General features: G+C 35.4%; 2 protein-coding genes and 1 long non-coding RNA gene across 3 annotated transcripts; all 3 read left to right on the plus strand.

Annotated features, from left to right (window-relative positions):
- The first annotated feature begins 6,238 nt into the window (after window positions 1–6,238).
- On the plus strand, window positions 6,239–7,217 carry LOC121991122 (ethylene-responsive transcription factor ERF115-like). The gene is made up of 2 exons (XM_042545146.1): window positions 6,239–6,313; window positions 6,798–7,217. The coding sequence occupies exons 1-2, from the start codon at window positions 6,239–6,241 to the stop codon at window positions 7,215–7,217; spliced, it is 495 nt and encodes a 164-aa protein (XP_042401080.1).
- Window positions 7,218–7,774: 557 nt separating this feature from the next.
- Window positions 7,775–11,488, plus strand: LOC121992720 (ranBP2-type zinc finger protein At1g67325-like). The gene is made up of 8 exons (XM_042547255.1): window positions 7,775–7,874; window positions 8,070–8,112; window positions 8,788–8,906; window positions 9,832–10,063; window positions 10,296–10,393; window positions 10,471–10,531; window positions 10,953–11,065; window positions 11,155–11,488. The coding sequence occupies exons 1-8, from the start codon at window positions 7,860–7,862 to the stop codon at window positions 11,299–11,301; spliced, it is 828 nt and encodes a 275-aa protein (XP_042403189.1). The 5' UTR covers window positions 7,775–7,859; the 3' UTR covers window positions 11,302–11,488.
- A 7,021-nt stretch (window positions 11,489–18,509) lies between these two features.
- LOC121990295 lies at window positions 18,510–19,892 on the plus strand. The gene is made up of 4 exons (XR_006114538.1): window positions 18,510–18,813; window positions 18,912–19,320; window positions 19,403–19,489; window positions 19,566–19,892. It is a non-coding gene; the product is annotated as an uncharacterized LOC121990295 (long non-coding RNA).
- Window positions 19,893–24,735: the final 4,843 nt, after the last annotated feature.

Below are 24,735 nucleotides of genomic sequence, written 5' to 3' on the forward strand. Positions count from 1 at the left end.
GAGATAAGACTTGATCAGATATGACTTCTTCCATATAAGAATTGACCCAGATAAGGATCTGATCCAACTCTATAAAAGAAAATGAAGGCTCTATGTTCAAGATCAACTTCTTCTATCATACTTTTCATCTCTACGCTCAAACAAATGTGCTGCGAAGCTCTACGACTAGGGAAGCTCTAGGAAGGGTGCGCTGTGCAGGACTTCTAGATTTATCACAACAGTTTGTTTGTATTTTTTGCTTAAAAGTTGTGCTTAACTCTACATTAACGACCCCCCTAATGCCGGCCCAATGGATATAGAGGGAGGTACATGTAGGAACACAAGTGTCAGGCACATGGTGGGGTAAACCCAGGTCGTCAGTTCCTGATAATCGACCCCTGGCCATTACGTCAGAGATGCCATGCGCCCATCGTCTGTGCTACACCTTGGGGGCAAGTGTAAGACGAGTTTCTCTACCTTCAGAAAACTCTGGAAAGGAGACCACTATTAGACATGCCATCTTCCATGATTAGATCTTGGACGTACTGACCATGGGGATTGGAAACAAAATAAATCCTACATATCTTTCTTATTGTTTTATTTATTATATTCCGATGCATATTAACTCTCATAGAAAGATGAACGAACGACAAAATTGAGAAAAATAATGGGTCGATATTCACCCTCTCTATTGACGCACAACAATCCTACAATGACCTACTATAGGCCTTCCTGCAAGTATCTGGACACCCTGATCTGCTTCAGGTCTCCGCGCAAAAATCCGATCACCCTAACATACTTTGAGCCTCCTTGCAATCATTTGGTCATCTTTATCTGTTTCAGATCTAGCATCACCTTCGTTCAAGGCTACATCACATGGCATCTAGTTCGGACCATGACTCTGATACCTTTTGTTAGGACTGAAAGAATTTTATATATCTCCATAATGATATAATATTGTCCACTTTAAGCCTAAGACTTCATGATTTTATTTTGAGACTTTATCCGAAAAATATAATACCAATAGCTCTTTTTTTTAATAATTCTATGATATTTCTCATATATTTTTATTTTTTAATATAGATTTTATTTGCAACCCCAACACGCAAATTTCAGACGTCTCTTATCATCCATTCTCAAATTATATAAAGAAAAATAAATCATAAGATGAACTAGTAAATCACTAAGAAATGAAAAGAATTTTTTCTAAGAATATGCAGCTATCATATTAATTCCTATCATATTATATAATCAATCTGTCATCCTTAATTAACTGGTACCCGTGAGACTAAGTTAAATGTAAATAATGTACTTTAATATAAAACGACAGTGCATGACGATGATATGTTATATTACAAAAATGAAAAATAAAAAAATAAAAAATAAAAAATTTTAGGGTACGTTTGGTTTACACGTTTTTTATTTTCATTTTCTAAAAAATGCGCGTTTTCTAGAAAACAGAAAATGACTTTTTGTCATTTCCTGTTTTTCTAGAAAATACTATCTATTTTTTTTAGAAAATAAACATGAAAAATGTAAACCAAACATCATTTTTCAGAAACATATTTTTTTTCAAAAAATGAAAATAAAAAACGCACAAATTAAACGCACCCTTACTTTTTTTTTTTTTTAGAGAGTAAGTTATACTTAGATTAAAAGGTTGTATCATGTTTATTCATAATTAACACTAGAATTATAAGAATAATAGTACATAATAATTTAAAACTAACTGTTCGTAGAATTTGCTACACTTATTATTTAAATCTTAATTTTTTTCTTGCATTTTTTTTTATTTAATACATTTTCCCCATTATTCTCAGTTTTAACATTTAAATATAATTTAAATCTTAATAGACGGATGTGAGGCAGCCGCAATGAGAAATGTTTGTTTGCCTCGAGTTGAACACACACTCCAATATCGTCACACGTCAACCCTTATCGGAAATCACAAAGCGGCGGTCAGACTCAGGGTTCGTTACTTTGACCAGATTACTTTTTTTTAATGTTTTTTTTCCCCTTGAAGATCTAGAGACTAGAGAGGCGTTGAACAGATAGAATCCTGTGGGCGTCATTAAACAGAGATAAAGGATTTAATTTTAGTTTATATTTGTTCAAAAAGAAAAGTCAAAAGCCTCAAAGGTCGTCATTTGACTTCTAGTCAATGTGTACGCCTTAATTTGATCTAGCAAGGTTACGTGCGAATAGATTTGGTTGTCGACGTCCTCTCTCTATCTCTCTATGCGTTTTAATTCCTCTCCGGAATTATGATACTAAATTATCATTCAGATATTCACAATTCAAATCCTAACTATAATAAATTTGTGAAAAAAATTTCTCCAAATGACATACGTAATTAAAAGATACTGGACTCTTGAACTGTCTATTACGAATATTTCCTGATTTACCCTGATAGATGGTGAAAAAATTTCTATAAAATTAGTCCTCGTCTTTACCCAACTTGATTAATTTTTTTTTCTATTCTTTTTAATCCAATTTGTTCTGAATTTATTTATGATTTATTTCTCCGTCGGCATATCTACAATCCAATTTGTTCTTGAATTCTGCATTGCATTTAGGTGGACATAATATAATTAAGTTTGTAATATAATTAAATTTATAATGTAATATAATTTATATTATATTATCCTATTTGGTTAAAAAATTATATACGATTAGATCATCTTTATAATTAGATTATATTTTTTTAAGTTGGTGTCTATTATTTTTTATAAGAAATATAATTTATTATATTATAAAATAATAAAAATATTTTGATCTTTGTCGATGATGGTCGGTGGCAGGTGGTGGCATCGCCATCTGCCGACGATCGACGATGGCGGCGAGCGGCAACATGCAACGGTTGGCCGGCGAGTGGCGGCGACGATTGACGACGATGACTAGCGGCGACGGTCACCGATGATGGTGACCAGCGACGACCGATGGTGACTAACAGCAACCGACGCCCGACGGCAACCGACGACAATGGTGACCGACAACGATTGACGGTGACCGACGATAGTAAAACAAACTAGGGGTATATTTGACCTATTAAATTTTAGGATTAGAAAATAATCCAAATTATATACTATTAGGTGGCCTTTAATTTAAGGGGTTGAGAATGAAGGAATAGATTCATTCCTAAATTTTGTGTTTGGTTGATGGGAATGAAATCAAGATTTTAGAGTGAAATCCAAAAACTTGGGTATTGATGAAACCCACCTCTTCCCTTGGGTTTTGATAGGAACGAAAATGAAAATTAAGTTGGACAAAAATACTATTAATATATTTATTCAATTTTTTTTCATTTCACTTTATCTCTTTATTCTCTCTAATCATACTCTCTCTCCTTATTCTCTCATCATACTTACTCTCTCAACGTATTTTCTCTCTCATAACATATTCTCTATCATTTTTTCTTGTATTTTCTTCCATCACAAACACTTTCTCTTCTAATTTACTCTTTCTTTATTTTTTCCATCACATTTTCTGTTTAATCAGATTTTCTCTCACATCACACACTCTCTTCTCATTTTTTAATCACACTTTCTCTCACATTACACACTCTCTCCTCATTTTTTTAATCGCATTTTCTCTCTCATCATACTTTCTCTCTCCTCAATCTTTCCTACCATACTTTCTCTTCTCATTTTCTCTTATTACATTTTTCCTCTAATCATTCTATCCCATCACACTCTCTTTGCTCATTTTCTCTCATCACACTTTTCCTCTCTTTATTTTTCCATCATACTTTCTCTTTTAGCACACTTTTTCTCTCCTAATACTTTTTTCTCCTAATATCCACTCATTTTCTTTCATCACACATTTTCTCTCTTCATTTTTCCATCACATTTTCTCTTTCAGCACACTTTCTCTTTTATCGTACTTTTTCTTTTCTCAATCTCTTTTATCACACACTCTCTCCTCATTTTCTCTCACCACACTTTTCCTTTCTTCATTTTTTTCCCATCATATTTTCTCACATCACACATTCTTTCTCATCATATTTTTCTCTCACAATTAACTTGTTCTCATATTTAATTTTTTCTCTTATTTTTTCTTAGATAAAAAAATAAATTTAGATTTATTTTAATTAAAAATATTTAATTAATCAAATATTTTTAAGAATAATACTTAAACTTATACCATTCTCGTTTCATGATAATATGATACGAATTCTTATTCCGATTTATAGGAGTGAACCCAACGTTAATCCAAAGAGAAAATTATATTTTCAGTCCTATAACTTATATCTTTTTAAATTTTAGTCCTGTTATGAGTTAATTTATGTTCTTAGTCCTGTAACTTGTAATATTTTTCAATTTCAGTCTTTTTTTCTTCAAAATTGGAATTTTTCAACGGAAAATGTCTAGTTTGTGATTGAATATAAAAAGCACATGGGTCATAAAAAATCAAAATTCCCAAATTCAATTTACAACTCATCATTTTCTGTTGAAAAATTTCAATTTTAGAGAGAAAAGGATTGAAATTGAAAAATATTACAAGTTACAGGACTAAAAATATAATTTAATTCGTAACAGGACTAAAATTAAAAAATATATAAATTACAGGATTAAAAACATAATTTTCTCTTAATCCAAATTATAAATATTTATTATCTTTTGTATTATAGTGCTCAATTAATACGCCAGCTGTGATCCAACCGGTTTGATTGAGCCCGGTTCAATTTCACTGCCAACAGCATTGTTCGATGGGCGGTTCGTAGTGAGCAAGTTTGGACGATGGTGGCCATGTCCCATTAATTTCCGACACCATTTTTTGAAAATCATTTTGTCCCTATAAAATATCCACCGCATAACTTCGTTGATCCCTCCTTTCCCACTTTTGAAATCTACTTTTCCAATTTTAGTATGGACGCACTCGTCGGTGGCACCGCGGCGACGCCGCTCTCGAGTTCATCCGTCAGTTCCTGAGCATTCGATTGAACTAATCGAAAATCACACATATCAAAATTTTTTTAACCAATTAATCCTAATTTTTTCTATAAAAATCAAACAAATCCAATCAAATTTGACAAACCAAATCAATTAATTTAAATTTTATTTAATTAATTATATATTTTATTTACTAATTATATTGTTAAATAAAATAATTAAATTAATATTCAATTTATACGATTTAACCCAGATTTTTTTTTAAAAAAATTGAAAATTGAACCGCTCAGTTAATTCAATTTTCCCTAATTTTAACTCATCAATAGCAGCGACTCCTCTCATATCTTCCTCAAACTCTCCCCCTCAATACTCCCTCCTTCCGCTTCTTGTCGCCGCGGGCCTCATGATCAGCTTCGGTGTATCCGATCTGATACTTTCGAGTTTAAATTTTCTGTCCCCGATATCATCTGTCCACGTGTCCCACTCATCGTCCCAGTCCATAATCGACGGCCTCTGGCCGCCGTCCCAATCAACACTATAACCCTTAGGGTGTGTTTGGTTGGGGGTTATCAATGATAACCTTGGTAGGTTATCAATGACAACCTTGTTTGGTTTAAGTAATCAGTGATTCCCGGTAATACAACATTCCCGCCACGTCAGCAATCAGGGAATATAACCCGGAATCAGAAAATCTTGGAAAGCTTAGGTTTTTCATGATTCCGGGGTTATCAATCTTTTTCTTCCAAAATTACCCTCAGATCCTCTCCTTGGTCACTGGTCGGCACGGTAGTCACCGCCTTTGCTTGCAACCAGCTCCGACACCAACCGCACCTTCGCGCCTCCTCCTCATCTTCGTAGTGGGAAATAATGGTTACGGCTTGTAAGCCCTTCGTTCTTCTCCAACAGCTGATCAAAACCTATCCGATCTTCGACCCTTCCACCTCCGCCCTCGTCCTCCGTCACCTCGTCCACTACCAAAGACTCATCCCACGATCCTCGCCCCGCCGCCCTCTACCTCCACCACATGCTCCGCCATGACCTCACCCCTCATCCCGCCACCTTCAACCGCCTCCTCCGCGTGCCTCCTCCTTGATGCTGACCTCCTCCACACCGCCTCCTCACTCTTCCGCAAAGCTAGGACCCAGATGCCTCACGATGAACACAGTTTAGCCTCTGCGATGCCGGACTCTTCAACTAAGCTTCCATTTTGCTTGATGAGTTCGAGGCCAGCTACGAGGCTTCCAGTGTGGTCATCTATACCAGCTTGATCGACAGGTGCTGTAAAAGAGGCAGCTTTGATGCCGCAAAGCGATTGTTCGACCGGAAGAAAGGTCGGGGCGTGTCCCCCAACGAGTTCACTCACCGTCATGATCAACGGCTGCTTCAGCAACGGATTCCCTACTCTTGGTTTTGAGATGTACAACAAGATGAAGCAGAGTGGAGTCTGTCCCAATCTCTACACTTGCAACGTTTTGTATCAGAGTGCTGCAGGGAACAAGACTTCTGCTCTGCATTCCAACCGTTCGACGAAATGTCTCAGAAGGGGATTCTGCCAAACATCGTGACGTATAACTTCTCCGATTGGTGGGTTTTGCAAGCAAAGCAAGGTAAAGGATGATGGAAAATTGTTCATTAAATTGAAAGCTGATGGATTGCAATCGAGAAGTCACGGGAGAGAAGAGATAAAAAATATTTTCATTCAATTAAATTAATTCAAAAAGTTAAAGGGTAAATTAGTAAATGTAAAATTAAGTAATTACATAATTTTAGTTGAACCAAATACCTAATAAGTTATCTGGTAATCTTGAACCAAACGCATCCTTAGGGAAGATGAACCCAAGAGAGTTGTTATCGGCATGATCGATATTGGAATCCGGCTGGATCTGAACAGACTTTCCTCTGCCGTCGATCTGAGCCCTTGCTCAGATCCAGCCGGATTCCGGCACCGATCATGCCGATGACGACTCCCTTGGGTGCACCTTCCCCAAGGGTTATAGTGTTGATTGGGACGGCGGTCGGAGGCCGTCGATGGTGTGGACTGGGGTGACATGTGAGACACGAGGACAGAGAAATTTGAGTACAGAAAATTTGAACCAGATGCTTTCCCCTCCCATCCATGGTCCTCCCTCACCATCGCCGCCCCTCTCCTGCCATCTCAATTGGACCACCCCCGCGGAGCAGGATCGCGTCCCCGCGGGACCGGCGTTCCGCGGCGTCTGCCAGCGGCCATGGGGCAAGTTTGCAGCGGAGATCCGGGATCCCAACCGCCGTGGATCCCGAGTCTGGCTCGAGACATTCGACGCCGCCGTGGACACCGCCCGCACGTACGACCGCGCCGCCTTCTAGATCTGCGGCCGCAAGGCAATCCTCAACTTCCCCAACAAGATCGGCCTATCAGCCTGCCAATCGGCGGATCCCCTTCTTCCCTTGCCTCGGGCGAAAAGAGGAAAAGAGCAATGGAGACGGAATCGCCCAGGGCGGCGATGAAGGAACGATCAGCGCAAGCGGAGGAGGTCGAGGAGGAAAGCAAGGTCGGGTTGTTCCCCGTGCCGCCGCTGTCGCCGATTTCACGACGATTCTTCGCCGAATTGCTAGTGAACTGCCGAGCGATGATCGTTGAACCCGAATGTAATTAAAAGATAAATAGCCATTCCAGGACGACAAAATAAATAAATTAATTGTAATAAGTTAGCTATTTAAATGTCGAATCCGGATCTTGTTTATTTTTTTTTAAAAAAGAATTTTGGTTATTATTTTTTTTTTTCCAAAACCTTGGAAATTTTAAAAAGTCAGAACCGGACCGGGCCGTAGAATACAGCCCTTGTGAGTAGCTGACACGCAAGCCGATCGAAGCCCATCAAGTCGCTATAAAATTAGAAGATCCTGCTTTCGCTAGCAAACCCTCTCGCCCTTCGAGAATCGCTGCCCGTTCGAGGCGGCTCCTCCTCTCTCAACGTCGGACGACATCCGCCCTTCCTTTCATCTTTCATGGCCTCCGCTAAGGTGATCTATCTTCTGCCTTCTCCAATCTCCTCTTCCTCTTCAGTTCCTGCCACGCCGCTTGGGGTTCTGATCTGGCCAATCGAGATCGAGATCTAGGGTTTCGGTTCAGTTCTTTATTCTGCTGTAATCTTGCTCTGGTTCAGGGATTTTCTCGATGTGGTGACGTTTGGTTCTTTCTGGTGTTTGTTTGTTTAGGTTGACGATCGTGGCTTAGGGTCCAAAAGGTCGCGCAGTGAGGGTAGGGTTTATAATTAAGGAAGTTGTTCTAAGACTTTCTTTTACTTCCTGTTGTTTCCTCTCTTTACCAATTGGTGTATGCCTCTTCCTGTGGTGGTTGGTTTCGTGGCGTTCATGGTGCTGCGGTGTTGTTGTTTTTTTGCTTTTGATTAGTGTATTCACATCCCTGTTTACTTTATGTTCTCTGGAAGTTTGTTGAATGTTTCACCTAGTTCTATGTGTAAAATCTGTCAGCGTTTGGTACTCAGGTAATTATCTATATATTCACTGTTATTCTCTGAAGTTAGGTTTGGTTACTTAAAAGTCTGGTTGGTTGCCTAATGAAGTCTGGCCGGATGAACTGTAATAATTGACATGGCTTCCTGTTGAAATAGTGTAGCATGGAGTTGTCTGCAATGTGTCTTGTTCAGATACGGCTCGCCTCACTTTTCAACAGTGGGATGATAATCTCTTAGGAACATAAACGTGGTGAAGTAGAGGTTCTATGGTATTGCTTATGTTGTTATTAATGTCTTTTCATTGTTCTAAGTGCAGACTGGGTTTGTTCATTGAACTAGCCAAAGAGTTTTAAGACGCTCTTCCTTCCATTTAATAATGTTGTTTTAAAATGTTCCTTGTGTTCATTAGACAATATAAATATTTTTATACTATTATTGCAATTTATTTTCATGTTAAGGTTTTAGGCGTGATGGAGATTGGACTTGCCCTAAATGTGGAAATGTGAACTTCAGTTTTAGAACACTATGTAATCGTGGGAGTTGTGGTACTGCTCGTCCATCTGCCAGTCCCAGTCCAGTAAGCTTTTACATTATTTTTCTTCAATTATCTGAATGCATGTTAATTTTAGCTGTGTTCATTATTGTTTATTTTACTGTCCTTTATGAGGTAATTTCATATGATATGTTTACAAGCACCAAAGTAGTTATAGATTGTTGTGCCAACTAAGTTTAGCAGATTAAAATAACCATTGTAAGGACTCATACACTTTTTTGATTGAGAGGCGTACGCATTTTGTTCTGTTCATCATATTTGAGACTGCCAGGATTTAAGTAAGATTTTCATTCTATAAAGTGGCTATCCCAGTAGATGAAACTGTACATTTTTCCAATTGCCAAACAGTTCTCTTTTTTCTTTTTTGTAATTGGATAATTGATGGCAATCAATTTGTATTCTATTTTGAGAAGCTGAACCGTATAAACAAGGTAACCTTTTTGTTATTGAGCTGAAGATTTGTTTGGGATTATCAGTTTGGTTTGGGTTTAATTGCATTATCAATGAATATTTTTCATTTTTATTAATTATATCAAATTGAAATTCTTAATGTTGTAATGATTCAAAAGAAATTTGTGTTTTTTTTATTGATTTTTATTTGAAGTGACCGTCCTTTTTTTAAAATTTAGTTTGTTTTGGTTATAAGTAGAATTAAATAATGGATTTTCTAAGGTCTGGTTACTTGATGGAAGATGAGGGAAAGGACCACTAAATTACATAGGCAGCTTCATTATTTATATACATATTTTTTTTACACTTACCCTCTTTTCCCTTGTATCCAAGTAGTTGCATCCCTACTGTCTAATGAGATATTCTTGATGATGGAACTGAGGGTTTGCCTCAAATCTCCAATTTTAATTTGATCTTTGTGTCATGTTTGTATTTGCTTGTTTTTTAATAGTGGAGTAAGATAATTTATGTAATATTAGCTGTTTCTACTCAACTGCAGAGACCTGGAGCGGCTCCTTACCCTGGTGGTTTTGATCGTCAGTTGCCTAGTTATTATGGTGGAGTGGTGGGTCCACCACCTATGCCACATGGAATGTCTGGTGGATTTGGTTCCCCCCTTCCACCTCTTCATGGGTTGCGCTATGACTATGGGCCACCAACAGGTGCTGCTGGTCTATATGGCCTTATGTCTCCATATGGTCCATCAGGGTCAATGGGAGGGCCAATTGGAGGTCCGTCATCTATTGATCTCTATTTGGCTATGATCTTGCAGTCACCTTGCATTTTTTTTCGGTTCTAAGTGATGTTTAAGAGATTTGCTTGTCTTGTGGGTTTGTTGTTGTTGATTGTATTTTCAGTGTTTTTTATTTGTTTTTCATATATTGGCCTATGGATTTTCATTGCCTGTATATAGATTTGTTTGATGAATTTTAAATATAATATCTTTGCATTTGTGTTTTGTAGTGTATGGCTATGGACTTGGCCCTGTCATGGATAGATATGGTGGACCTGATCCAATGATGAGCAGATATGGTTATGGCTATCGTGGTTTCCCAATGCCGGTAATCCTTTGTTTATTCGCTACATTATTTTAGGGCTATTGCATAATCTTATGTTATTGTTTTTTTTCCTCCTGCAGCTTTCAGGTCCAACAAGTGCAGAGCAATTAGATAATAGTGCTTCAAGGAAACGCCGCGGAGGTTATTTTACTTTCTTTTTCTATTATGCATGCTGCTGTGTTGTTTCCATACATTTTACAAAAGAGAATTGCAATTATCCTTGCAATGATTTGAAAACATTAGCCACTGTTGTGTTTAAGTCAGTCTAATTTATGTAAGTTGCCCTGAAACCTATTCATTTAGCATATAGGATTCTCTTCAATCATACATCTTTCTTCTCCTCTCCTGGAAAGCCCATGTTGCCGAGGAAAATGGCATTACTAGCACTACTTGAATGTAGAGCTGCATTTTGTGTGCTTCATATCACTTGAATTTACATGAAGTATTATAATACCTATTTGTCCCACTTTTTGCTTAGTTTTATCTATTAGAACTAGATGATATCATGCCTATTTCTTCTTAATTTGACATTGGTTATATTTGATATTATTTGAATCTATAGGCCCTGATGGGTTATCAGAGGGCGATTGGGTATGCCCTAAATGTGAAAATGTTAACTTCGCATTCAGAACAACCTGTAACATGAAGAAATGTGGAGCTCCTAGACCTGCGCTGGTATTATACAACTTAAATTGGTTTTATTTTCTTGTTTTGGTTCTATTATATAACTTAACTGTCATGAATTTGTACTGGCTGTGTTTTAGGCTCCTAACCGTGGCAGTGGCAAGGAACAATCTGATGTCCCTGAGGGTAGCTGGACTTGTGAGAAATGCAACAATGTCAACTACCCCTTCCGCACTGTGTGTAACCGGAAAGGGTGCGGAAATGAGAAGCCATCATCGAGCAACTAACTCTGAGCTGATGCCTGCTGATTTATGTGCGTTCAAATAGTGAAATCTTGTTGATCTACATTTTGTTTCTGTTTGATGTGCACCTCTTTGCTGTGTTGCTCTGAATGCTGGTTGCTAATTATTAATTTTGAACTCGAAAGAACTTTTTTAAATTTTAAGACTTCATAGTTGTGATAGATTGTGATCATATTAACAGTCTATTGTGCTATTACGCTTTTTTTTCCTCAGTATTTTATTGGATTCAACCAATTTCGTTAAAGACTTGGCCTTTGCTGACATGGATGGGCAGTGTAGTGATAAGTTATCTGCTTGGAGGGTGACCGAACAAGAACATATACCTTTAAAGAGTGTTTCTCTGCTGACTGCGATGATGGCCCGCTTAGAGGTACGTGTCGATTTGGTTGCTGTGAGTTCGTAGATATAATGGCTTTGGTGTGTTCTAAGAAATGCCTAAGAGGAATCTCTACGTGTAGATCATGTTGTGTTGGAGTAACAAGCAGCTCCAGTTACACTGTCAGTGTGATGTTGGAGATACTCAATTCAGTAAAAGATGATATTGCCGGTTCAATATTATTGGGAGGACATAACCTAGGGCGATGATCATCCAAGTATTAACTGTACTACGTCTGTATTTACTTGATCAGTATCCTAAACGGCTCAATTCAGACATTCATATTAAACAATTAGGGGTGTAAATGGACCAAGTCGCTCGTGAACTATTCGAAGTTCGATTCGATAAAAGTTCGTTTGAGCTCGTTTAATAAGATTCGTTAAGATAAACAAATCAAGCTCAAGCTTCGAAATACTCAGGTTCGTTAGCTCGTGAACACGTTAAGTTCATGAATCAACTTTTAAATTTTAAAAAATAATAATTTTGATATTAAATTTATAAATTTTACACTCTACTTATGAAAAATATAGATAAATATATTAAATTTATTTATTAGAATAAAATTATAAATTTTAATAAGAATATTATAAATTTCTCTAAATATATAATTTAATTTTTAATGAATATTTAAATTTATAATTTATATATATTAAGCTCGTTTATGTTCAATAAAAACTCGAATAAGCTCGTGAGTCATGAATATATTCGTTAAATAAAGCTCGAGCTCGGCTCGATTATAAACGAGCCAAGCTCAAATATTTAAGAATTCGATTCGATTCGATTACACCCCTATAAATAGCTCAATACAGACAGATAAATCTCGATTCATAATTGACACCAGAGTGAAAGGGCATACTCCAGGGCGATATAACTCTTGGGAATCAACCTATGCACAATTCAACAAATTTGCCACTCGAGCACCAATATCGCTAACCCATGGGGACGGCTCGGATTACACTTCGGTGTGTTCTAAGAAATGCCTAAGAGGAGCCTCTCCTCTAGAACATTTTCGCTTTTATAAAGTTTCATATTTCCATCAACAATGTCATTGTTTTTACAATTTTATAAAAAATATTCGATTTATAAAATTGATAGTGTTTTTTATTTTTAATATATTACGAATAATATAGATTATATATATTTGAATAAATATTTGAACCCTTCCTCTTTGGAGAAAGGATCACGGTTAGAACTTTTAAATCATTCCAAATAAATATGATAATTGATTGCAGAAAAATAAATTAATTGTTATCTTCAGTCATTAATATTTGAAGAACACTTGAACATCATTTTTATTGCTTAATACTTTAGAGCTTTCTAAGTATTTCAAACTTCTTCTACAAATGATGTTGTTATTTTTGAAAGGTGTGTATGTTTAAGGATCCTAAAGGTCGTTTCCGTTGGTAGTCGATATATCCTGAACTCCTATATGGGAAGGGTTTACGTAGGAGCCTATATAGTAACGGTTCGGTTTACGTTGGTACGAGATAGAGCCTGAACTGCTTTCCTGATGTATCCTTCTCTGCGGTACGAGGAACGGTTTACTATAGAGGTATAGAGGATAGGTATAGAGGATAGGTTTCCTATATGGATGGTGCCGGTTTACCGTGGTACGAGATGTCATTATTTATAGGGACTCATTATCATTATTGAGTCAATTACAAATCATGAGGAGATAATAATATCATATTGAAAGATATGATATGCATATTAAGGTAAGATTTCAATTAATTATGCATATTTAAATCTTACAATATATGACCTCTTAATTAAAACAAAAAATTATGCATAAATAAAATCTTAACAAATATGTGTCATAGGAAAGGTTTATAAAATAAAATATTTCTAGTATTCTCCCACTTGATATATATGTATCTCATCATTTACTAAATGAGTGTATACGACACATAAATCATGATGATAGGTCCTCTAAACGCGAATATTATCTTCCATGTATTACATTGTATCATACTTCCCAACCAATATATCTTAATGAATAAATCTTATGTTTATTCAAGGTTCAACTTTAGTAATATTTCTCAAATTAATTAATGTGTATACAAATATATATATATAAAAAATCATAATTGAGTTTCATTGATAACCAAATTATTCTAACAACAAAAATTACATAAGGGAACCAGGTCCCATCCTCTCTACTTGATCCCTAAATTTCAACGATGGCATGCCTTTAGTTAAAAGATCAATAATCATCAATTCAATGCTAATGTGTTCAATAACCACTGTCTTATTTTTAACACGCTCTTTTATGGCTAGATACTTAATGTCAATATGTTTAGTTTGACTCCTACTTTTATTGTTCTTAGCCATAAAGACATTAACTGAATTGTTACAATATATCCTCAATGTCTTAGAAATAGAATCCACAATTCTAAACCCGAAATGAAACTCTTCATCCATACACCATGCGAGGTCACCTAAAAACAAGATACGAACTTAGCCTCCATAGTGGAAGTGGCAGTCAATGTCTGCTTTTCGTGAATCAATGCAACCAGTGTAGTTTGAATCAGAGTAGCCAATCACTTCTAAATTCTCAGCTCGTCTAAATACAAGCATGTAGTCTTTGGTCTCTTGAAGGTATCACATTATTTTCTTTGCAGCTTTCCAGTGGTTTATACCAGGATTACTCTGATATCTTCCCAACATATCAACAACAAATACAATGTTAGGTCTAGTCTAGACTTGAGCATACATCAAGCTTCCAACAGCAGAAGCATAAGGAATGTTTTTTATTTATTCTATTTCAAAGTCATTTTTTAGACATTGTCACCTTTTACAATGGGAGCTATATTTGGTGAACAATTTTTTATCCAAAATCTCTCTAAAACTTTATTGATATAGGTTTCTTGAGACATGCTTAATATTTCTTGAAATCTGTCTCTGTGTATCTTAATGCCAATGACATAAGAAACATCACTCATATCTTTCATATCAAAATTCTTAGAGAGAAATTATTTAACCTCATATAGTAAACCCTCATCATTGGTCCCAAGTGAGCATTCAGTTAATTTGATCTATAAATTAACTGAATTAATCAAAAATCAATTTAATATTGGCTAATCGAATCAAATCAAAGTTTTACTAAAATCGAATTAACCAAATCAAATTAAAAATAAGTTATTTTGGTTAACACCGAATTAACTGAATTTGTTTAAAAAATAATAAAAAGAATTTATATAAAATTAATACCAAATTAACCGAATGCTCATCCCTAGTTGCAAGTAAAATATCATCTACATAGAGAATAAGGAAAAAATCTTGGTCCCATTGACTTTCTAGTATATACATTGATTCATGATATTCTCCAAGAAACCAAATGAAGAGATGACATCATGAAATTTCAAATACCATTGATGGGAAACTTGTTTCAATTCATATATGGATTTTTTGAGTTTGCATACCAAGTGTTAACCATTACTAGAGAAAAAACCTTCTGATTCTTTCATATAAACTTCTTCCTTTTAGTATCCATTAATAAACAGTTTTTACATCCATTTGTTGCAATTCTAAGTCAAATTGTGCAACCAATGCCATAATAACGCGAAATAAATCTCTAAGATAAATCTTTCTTAGAGATAGGAGAAAATGTCTCTTTGTAGTCGATTCCTTCCCTTTGAGTGAATCCTTTAGCCACGAGTCTTGCTTTATATCTCTCAATGTAGCCCAATGAGTCCTTTGTTTTGAAGACCCATTTACATCCTATGATTTTTGCATTATCGGGCAACTCGATAAGATCCCAGACTCCATAGAATTCAATTCTTCTTTCATAGCATCATACCAAAATTTTGATTCACTACAATTTATGGCTTATGAAAATGTTTCAAGGTCATTTTCGGCTCCAACATTAAAATATGATTCTTGTAGATACACAACATGGTCACTAGGTATTGCTAATTTCCTTATTCTAGTAGATCTTCTTAAGTTATTCTCTTGAGGAACTTGTTGTTCAATCGATTGAACAATTGCTTGTTGTTCCTCATTAACAATTTGATCGACTAGATTTTCATCAATATTTTATGGAATCTCCTCAATTGGTTGTCTAACACTCATTTGTGCTTGAGGGGTGTGAATGACAGTCCGTCCATAACTTGAACAAAGTGGTTAATCATTAATGTGATCTTTCTCAAAAGCTATGTCTTGAGAATGATCACTCCTACTAGTCAAGTCATTCTTAAGAAATTTTGTATTTCTTGATTCCACAATTCTAATGCTGTGAGATGGACAATAAAATCTATATCCTTTGGACTTTTCGGTATATCCAATGAAATATCCACTTATAGTCCTTGGGTCAAGTTTCTTTTCTTGTGAGTTATAAACTCTTTTTCAGACAGACATCCTCAAATGCATATATGTAGTAAAATCAGTTTCCAACCTTTCCATAACTCAAATGACGTCTTTGAAACAACCTTTGTTAGAACTCGACTTAATATATATATTGTCATTTTAAGAGCTTCAGTTCACAATGATTTAGGAAGTTTGGAGTAGCTGCACATACTCTTAACCATATCAATCAAAGTTTGGTTTCTTCTTTTAGCCACACCATTCTTATCTTGTGAACCAAGCATGGTGTATTGGGCAACAATCATATTTTCTTGAAGAAACTTCACAAATGGACCAAGTGCTTGTCCACTCTTAGTGTATCTACCATAATTTTCTCCACTTGTATTTGTTCTCACAATCTTAATTTGTTTTCTCACATTATTTTTCTACCTCCATCTTAAATATCTTAAAGGCACTTAATGCTTCACTATTATTATCAAGCAGGTAGATATACATATATCATGAGTAATCATCAATGAAAGAGATGAAGTATTTTGAATCATGCATATCCATATTTAGACAACATATATCTAAATGTATGATCTCCAATATTTCAGTACTCCTCTTGGCACCCTATTTGGATTTGTTAGTATGTTTTCCCTTAATGCAATCCACACAAGTCTCAAAATTAGCAACATCTAAAGTACCAAGTACTCCATCATTTACTAATCTTTTAATCCTCTATATGGAAATATGTCCCAATCTATGGTGCTACAAAGTAGAGAAATCCTCATTTATAACACATCTTTTAATATCCACTCGAACATGTATAGTGATATTGCTATTATTTTGCAAAGATATGGAATAAAGGTCATCAATAATTGTACCATTTCCAACAAGATTAGATTTATAAAATAAATTCACAAAGTTATTTAAAATTTTAAAAGAGTATTCAAATAGTACCAGCTTTGAAATATATATATATATTTTACAAAATTAGGAATATAAAATATTTTTTGTAACTTTAAAACAAAACCACTATTTATAATTAAAACATATGTTTCAATTGCCGCCACATGTGAGCATATCTTATTTCCAGAATAAATCCTCTGCTCACTCCTTACTGGGTTCCTTAAGCTTTGCATATCCTGCAAGATATTTGTGATATGAATTGTAGAACCATAATCAATCCACTAAGTATTATAAATTGTACTAACCATATTAGATTCATAACAGACAAATGAGATAGAAATACCTTTCTTTTCAAACTAATCCTTAAATTTGGTACAATCTTCTTCATGTGCCCCTTCTTTTTATAAAAGAAACACTTGGATTCCTTCTTGATGTCAGGTTGGGATGAAATCTTCCCTTTCCCTTTTCCCTTAACTATGGCTTATTTTTGTGGCCTCCCTTGTGCAATCATAAGAATATTATCACTTATTTTCATCAACAACCTTCCTTCCTTTTGTACACACATAATCATTAACTCATTGATTGACCACTTATCTTTATGCGTATTCTAGGAGATTTTGAAAGGACCATATTGATGAGGAAGAGTGCATAAGATGTAGTGCATAAGGAAAGTTTCATATATTTCTCCCTCAAGTGTCTTTAATCGAGCCACTATATCCCTTATCTTCATGATGCGCTCTTGCCCCCAGGGCGTAGCGCAGACGGTGGGTGCATGATATCTCTGGCGTAATGGTCAGGGGTCGATTCTCAGGAACTGACGACCTGGGGTTTATCCCGTCATGCGCCTATGGCCTGTGTACCTGCATGAACCTCCCTCCATATCCGTGGGGCTAGCACTAGGGGGCCGCTAAGGTAGAGGATCTACCTTTCATGATGTGCTCTTGCACACCTTTTATGCTGGTGAGCCTTAATGATGTCAGAAGTTTTAAATTGTTCATCAATTGCCTTAAGTAGATCCTTGACTTTTCCATGCTCCTCAATCAAATCACGAATACCAATAGAGATTTTGGTCTTTATGAACATTACGTAGAGATGATTAGATCGCTCCCATTTTTCATAAAGGTCAATCTCATCAGGAATGCTAATTTCATTAATAACAAGTGAGCTGTCTTTCCTTATGACATAGTCAATGTCCAACCATCCTAAATGAAGGAGAACCCTTTCCTTCCAGATTTTATAGTTATTACCTTTAAGTTTGGGGATGCCACAATGCATATTAGAGAAACACTACAAGAAAATTGAGATTTTACAACACTTAAAAGGCAACGTTTTTTAAAAAAAACGTTGTCTTTTTCTTTTTAACAACGCTTTTAGTGAAAAGCGTTGTCTATTTCTTTATTTTCTTACTAATAGACAACGCTTTTTTAAAAACCATTGTCTATTAGTGATTTTTATAGGTCAAACACAACGCTTTTTGAAAAGCGTTGTCTATTAGCATTTTTTAATGTCTACGACAACGATTTTTAAAAAGCGTTGTGTATTGTTAAACCCTCATCTAAATCTGGGATAATACAAACCGTTGGATCAAGTACCCTTAGGTTTCACTCTCACAACTCCTCATCTCATGCTTATCTTCCCGAACCCCTCTCACAACTCCTCATCTCATGCTTATCTTCCCGAACCCCTCTCACAACTCCTCATCTCATGCCTATCTTCCCGAGCCCCTCTCACGCCCTCTCCTTCCAACTCCTCCTCTCACGTCCTCTCCAGCAAACCCCTCTCCGGCAAACTCCTCTCTGCGAACCTAGCTCCTCTCCTCTGAATTCCTTCACCTCTTCGTCAAATAGCAAATGCCCTAATCACTCCGCTCTTGGATCGCCGCCCTCCGCACTTGGCCTCCTCTTTGGAAGATCGATATTTGCAGCTCGGTCTTTGTCTTGCTCTAGTTTGTCGGAGAAAATTGTCATTGACGGCCTGGGGGATTTGTTTAAGCCGATTCATCCTAGTTTCATCTTTTTTTTGTTAGGGTTTGCGAAGGCGGAAAGCGGTACGGAGGATGGAGAATCGCAGAGTGTATGAAAGGAACAAGGAAACGGGTCGTCTCTTTGCTTCCTCGTCGCTCGCTCTGCCACCACGCAAGGCGAGCAAGGCCGATCCGTTCGTGCTTTCTTCCCCGAGTTAGATCTCATCCTTGATCGAGCCGAGAGCCCTTCGGGCGCGATTCAAGGAAACACAATTATGGATGATATCGCATCCATTACCATTTTTGATTGAAGCAGCTTGTTGTTTGATGATCTGCCAGAACTTGAGATTTTGAGTGCTCAGTTAAAATAATTTTTAAAACTCCGTACTAATGTCCTGTGGAATTTGTAGGAGCGATATGTGGCAATGGCAGCAAGAAGAAGAATGTTGCCTGCCAACATATTCCCAATTTGGTTTGTTTTCTACAACTAATTCTTCTTCTTTTTTTTTTCCCAAGGGAATTTACGTTTTAGTACCTATTTCTCAAATTCACAGCTTTACCTCTATGGGATGATACGATGGGAAATCAAACTCCACTTTAAGGATTTGGTGATTTCGACTTAGACGAATTGGATTTTGGAGGTGTGTTTGTCAACTTTGCCTTCTCTTCTAACTGTTTCAAGTCCTTCTAAATCTCAAGTGAGATAAATGGTAGCAGATGAGGTCGAGAAGGGCGTGGAGGAAGCAAACGAGGCATCAAGAGTGAAAAGGCGTCGTGTTCTAATTTTTTTTTTCTGATGATGATGGTGCCACAGCCGTCAATGAGCATTTGTCCTCTGAAGTAGTTTGTTCCAAGACTGTTTCTTCAGATAGATAAATTAGATTCATCTTAATACTTTATTCAAATTAGGCTAAAGCATCCACTTGGTGCGTTTGATTTTTTTACTTTAGGTTCGGGAGGACTTGACATCAGAAAAAATATGCACATAAAATTTACAGTCGAATCTCACGTGTTCAGGTTTTAATTTTCTTACCTCGGAAAGAATTTTTCTAGCAGTAGATGTGGATTTCCAGCTATTCTAATCAAAGAATTTGTGATAGATGATAGATTTCTTTTCAGTAATGAAGTCTTGGATCCATCCTCAGATGAATGGATGGAGAACTATTTCAATGATAGTGAGATGTATTGCAACTCTAAATACACATCTTTTCCTTTCCATGCTTCATGGTTGAATTTACATAGTTGTTATATTCTGTTGATAATCTGGTGTTGACGTGATGTGATTAGATGCTCAGTCAGTAACCTGTTTCTTGTGTTTTAAGTGTACCAATGGGATGGACTTGTTTAGTATATATTGCAAGTTTAAGGACTCAATTGAAACAAAAAATATAGCAACCTGTTTGAGTTTTAGACGATAAGTGAAGGACCATCCTTTCTTTGCACTCTAGAATCAAAGCCATATTTTATATGTATAGTTTAGTACACCGGAAAACTACATTTGCTATTGGAAAATTTCAAGTCAAATTGTGTTTGATAAAGCTACAAGTTCTACAAATAGGGGTGTCAATTCGGGTGGGTCGGGTCGGGTCGGGTCGGGTCGGGTTGAGTTTTTTTTTTAACCCAACCCGAACCCGAGTTCAACCCAAAACACCTAAACCCGAACCCGAACCCGACCAACCCGATCAACCCGACCCATATAACCCGAAAATATGATTCAAAGTGACTTTTTTGGGCTATTTTCCCTATAATTCTTCACTTTTATCTCAATACTCCATCATTATCATACAAATATACATAAAAACATCTAAAATTTTAAAATAAAATTTGATTTAACCCTAAAAAACCCACAAAACCCTATATTTAAGTCAACCCGGGTCAACCCGAACCCGACCCGACCCAACCCGAAAATTTTTTACTCTCCAACCCTCCAACCCGAACCGAACCCGAAAATGTCCAACCCGAATCTGATTTTTTTCGGGTCGACTCGGGTTGGGTCGTCGGGTCAGGTTCATTTTTGACACCCCTATCTGCAAACCAAAGAAATCAGAACATATGCTGATTTCGACTTTAGTTCATGTGTAAGAACTCAAATGAAATATATGTTGTTCTTTTTGCACTGCATCTCTAATTATGTATTTAGGTCTCACAGTGGTTTTCCTAACATCTCCAATTATGCTATTCTTTTTGCTATATTTCCATGGCGGAAACAAAGTAGCACATGTATTTTTCGTTTGCTCTATTCCCCGTTATTTTATGCTTAATTCTTTTTCTCTTAAAAGTTATTGTATGGTGTGAATTGTGACATTTATTTTAATCTATTACCACCAAAAATTTCTTTTGCATAATACTGATGGTATTGTTTTCTGTGACAGATACACAGTGGTAGGTGTTTTGTCCCAGTCTCAAGCCATCAATCCATTTTGATCAATATATCTAGTAGAAGTAAGCATGCAGATCGTTGTCTTCGAGGTCGGCTAGCTATTTTATGCTTTTTTTTTTGTTTTAAATTTGAATGTCACTAACTACTTTGAAACAGAAATATTTAGTCTTTGTGTATAGTTGAATTCTCCTGTAAATACTAATACTTTGTAATTGAATTCTATTATTTGGTACGAGTTTGAAATCATTAGCTGAGCTAATTAATGCTATTTTATATGTCAAATTCAAATCTGGATATGGTAAAAGAAAATTAATAGTTTTGTAAATATAAAAAAATGATTTTGTAAATAGATTTTTATTTTTATTTTTAAAAAGACAACGCTTTTAAAGCGTTGCACAAGTGTTGTCTTTGCCAAAAACAACAACACTTTTAAAGCATTGCAATACTGATGTTTTCGCAAAAAATACACAACTCTTTTAAAGTGTTGCAAAAGCGTTGTCTTTGCTACAAACGACAACGCTTTAAAAGCGTTGTCGTTGAACAGACTTTTAATAACAGTGCCTTTAACAACGCTTTTTCAGGCACAAAGACAACGCTTTAAAAGCATTGTTTATTAGTTTTTTTCTTGTAGTGAAATTTAAAGATTGTGCTGCATAAATTAAATACATGCTTATTAAAAAAAATTGAGGAAAATGTCATGTTTACCAATGTGAATCATATTTAGAAAAAAAAAAAGCTAGTGACATAAAACTTGCTTGTAGGCTAAAGTTTAATTGAATTAAATTTTACTATAACTTTATAATAAAACTATCTAATTATATTTTCTTTAACTCCTGTGAGTAAATTAAGGAAATATAATTTGATATTTTATTCTAGTTAACCATATAATATAACAAAGATCCTTTGGAGTAAAATTTGTTATGTTATATAATTAATTACAATTTATGTTCATTATGTGATTCTAATCCACTTAAGGTATAATTTTATATAATTAAGGGTGCTGTTGCCAAACTTCAATTATTTAAAAGTATACGGCTCTTTGGACTTTTTAAAAAACTTTTATATAGTAATAATTTAGTAACACAATCAACACCTTCCAAGCGTGCTCCTAAGAAAGATTTGGTAGGGCAAGGCCTCTTTAAAAATCAACCTCCTTAGACAGAGCCATGTTACCAAGCAGACTAGTGGCCCAGGTGTTAGCCCAAAGTGGGAGCATCAACAAGACTAGTCTATGAATAACTCCCTTAGATCATGTCTTCTTATGTCACCTTATAATTGTTATTTAAACTTAATTATTCAAATAATGAATCTTCATAAGCTAAACATTTTCAACTTAATTTACATGTAAATTTTTCAAATGTAACATCAAATCACATGCATAACAAGAAAAGTTTACAATAATTGAGATATCACATGTAAATTTATTCTAAGAAAATCAATATTCATAATTTTGGAAGGATAATTTTTGCAAATTCCAAATTCATACATGCAAATCTTATATGTATATCAATAAATAATTCACAATCATTCATACATCACATGTAAATTTATTAAAAAAAAATTAATATTCATAATTTTGGAAGGATAATTTTTTTTTTAAAAATCCAAATTTCATACCTGTAAAATTTCCAAATTCTAAATTTTATTTTATTTTAATTTAAAAAATTAGAGAATTACATAAAATAAAAAATTTCTTGATTGAAAATTATATCAAGGCAAAAGTAAAAGTTACTCTATACAAACTGTTAGAACTTTGAAAATATGCTTAGTTATAAATAAACATGATAACTGAATGTGAAAAAATAAATCAATTATTACTTTCAACCATTGATATTTGAAGAATGCTTGAATACTATTTTTGTTGCTTAATGCTTTAGAGCCTTCTAAACACTCCAAGCCTCTTCTATAAATGGTGTTGTTATTCTTGAAAGGTGTATATATTTAGGGACCCTAAAGACAACTATTTATAGGGATTATTACCATCATTGAGTCAATTCTTAATATTATGTCAAATCATGATGAGATAATCATACTATATTAAAAGATATGATATGCATATTAAGGTAAGATTTCAATTAATTATGCACATTAAAATCTTACAATATATGACTTCTTAATTAAGACAAAAGATTATGTATAAATAAAATCTTAACAAATATGTGCCACTTAATAAGGAAATATTTGTAAAATAAAATATTTCCAACAATCACATCATAGCTTGTTCGCCTATTCTATGTTTCAGTACACAATCATATACAAATAGGATGCTCATTACCAAGGGCTAGGCGGAGGCTGACCCCTTTAATTTTCTAATATAAGTGTTGTAGGGATATAGGAATAGGGTGAGAGAAGGGCAAATGGGATAATGACACGTTCCCTCTCCCTCAACATAAAACTCAATCCCAGCCCCTAGGACAATGGTGTAGTGGCAAGACGTCTTCTTAATTTTTCAGGCATCTAAGGATCGAGTCTTAGTTTGGGTGAATTAATTGATAAATTTTCCTTAATGGGCAGTTGACCTAAGAATATTGAACTGATGGACTATCACTACGAGTGCTTTTCGATTTTTCCTAATGGTTGATTAGAAACTTTCGTGAGGCCGTATCGGTCATCCCCAGAATTAGTGGGTGTAAGCTAGACACCTGATGCTAATTAAAAAAAAATTCCATCCCTACTAGTTACGAAGATCCTATTCATTTTTTTTTTATAATTCATATATCTAGCTTTTTAAATTGATTAATCTTGAAAATGATCGGTCCAACCCTTTAAAATTTTCCACCTACCATTATAGTAAATCCGAAAGTAAGAACGCCTCATCCCTCTGCAATCAACATTCTAAGATTGTCTTACCATATGAGAAAATTAATTCCATGGTACGTCATAGCTAGGAATTAGCCTGAGGCATATTGATTTAGATTTATTATGAAGATCCTATTATTTTTTTCATTGACACTAGGTATTCTGCTTACTATGACTAATCTTAAGTGACTAGCTCAGTGGTCCTGTTTGAAACTGGAGGAGATGGCACGCTAGATAGGTGGCGATGTGGTTGCCCGGAAGAAGACTTTGGATGGGAGAAAAAGATGATAAGCTAGGGCAAAAAAAGGGCTCTTAGTGCTTCCGTCCTCTTTGCTCACATGGGAAAGCAAGCCCACAGAATATTAGGGTAAAAGCCAAGAAAGAGGGTCCCTGGAGTAGGCTCTCCGATGCTCAAGTATGTAGATGACCAAGCGAAAAGTGGAGAAGAACTATAGTAAAATTGAGTGAGCATAGTAAGGAGAAATGTTGTGTAATAATCTATAAAAGCGTACCTCCCCTGGAGAGAACTCCTGCTTTTTTATCGCCTCTCATAACTCTACAATAACAAGGTGATAGGGAATATTTGGTAGAAGAAGATGTCGAATAATGGAAGGTGTACAATCTAGAATTTGTATAGTTATCCTTCGAGGAATCTTCTGCTATATGAATAGTCTCATGTAACTTCTGCAATAATGATAGAAATTGTAT

This window comes from Zingiber officinale, chromosome 6B, assembly GCF_018446385.1.
Source record: "Zingiber officinale cultivar Zhangliang chromosome 6B, Zo_v1.1, whole genome shotgun sequence".
NCBI lineage: Eukaryota > Viridiplantae > Streptophyta > Magnoliopsida > Zingiberales > Zingiberaceae > Zingiber > Zingiber officinale.

Bases quoted from the DNA above. Each gene is read 5' to 3' on its own strand.
- LOC121991122 (XM_042545146.1), top strand. From the start codon at position 6,239: ATGATCAACGGCTGCTTCAGCAACGGATTCCCTACTCTTGGTTTTGAG. The intron at 6,314-6,797 runs GTCTGTCCCAAT...GCCCTTGCTCAG, and splicing joins ACAAGATGAAGCAGAGTGGA to ATCCAGCCGGATTCCGGCAC.
- LOC121992720 (XM_042547255.1), top strand. The intron at 10,532-10,952 runs GTTATTTTACTT...TTGAATCTATAG, and splicing joins TTCAAGGAAACGCCGCGGAG to GCCCTGATGGGTTATCAGAG. The intron at 11,066-11,154 runs GTATTATACAAC...GCTGTGTTTTAG, and splicing joins GAGCTCCTAGACCTGCGCTG to GCTCCTAACCGTGGCAGTGG.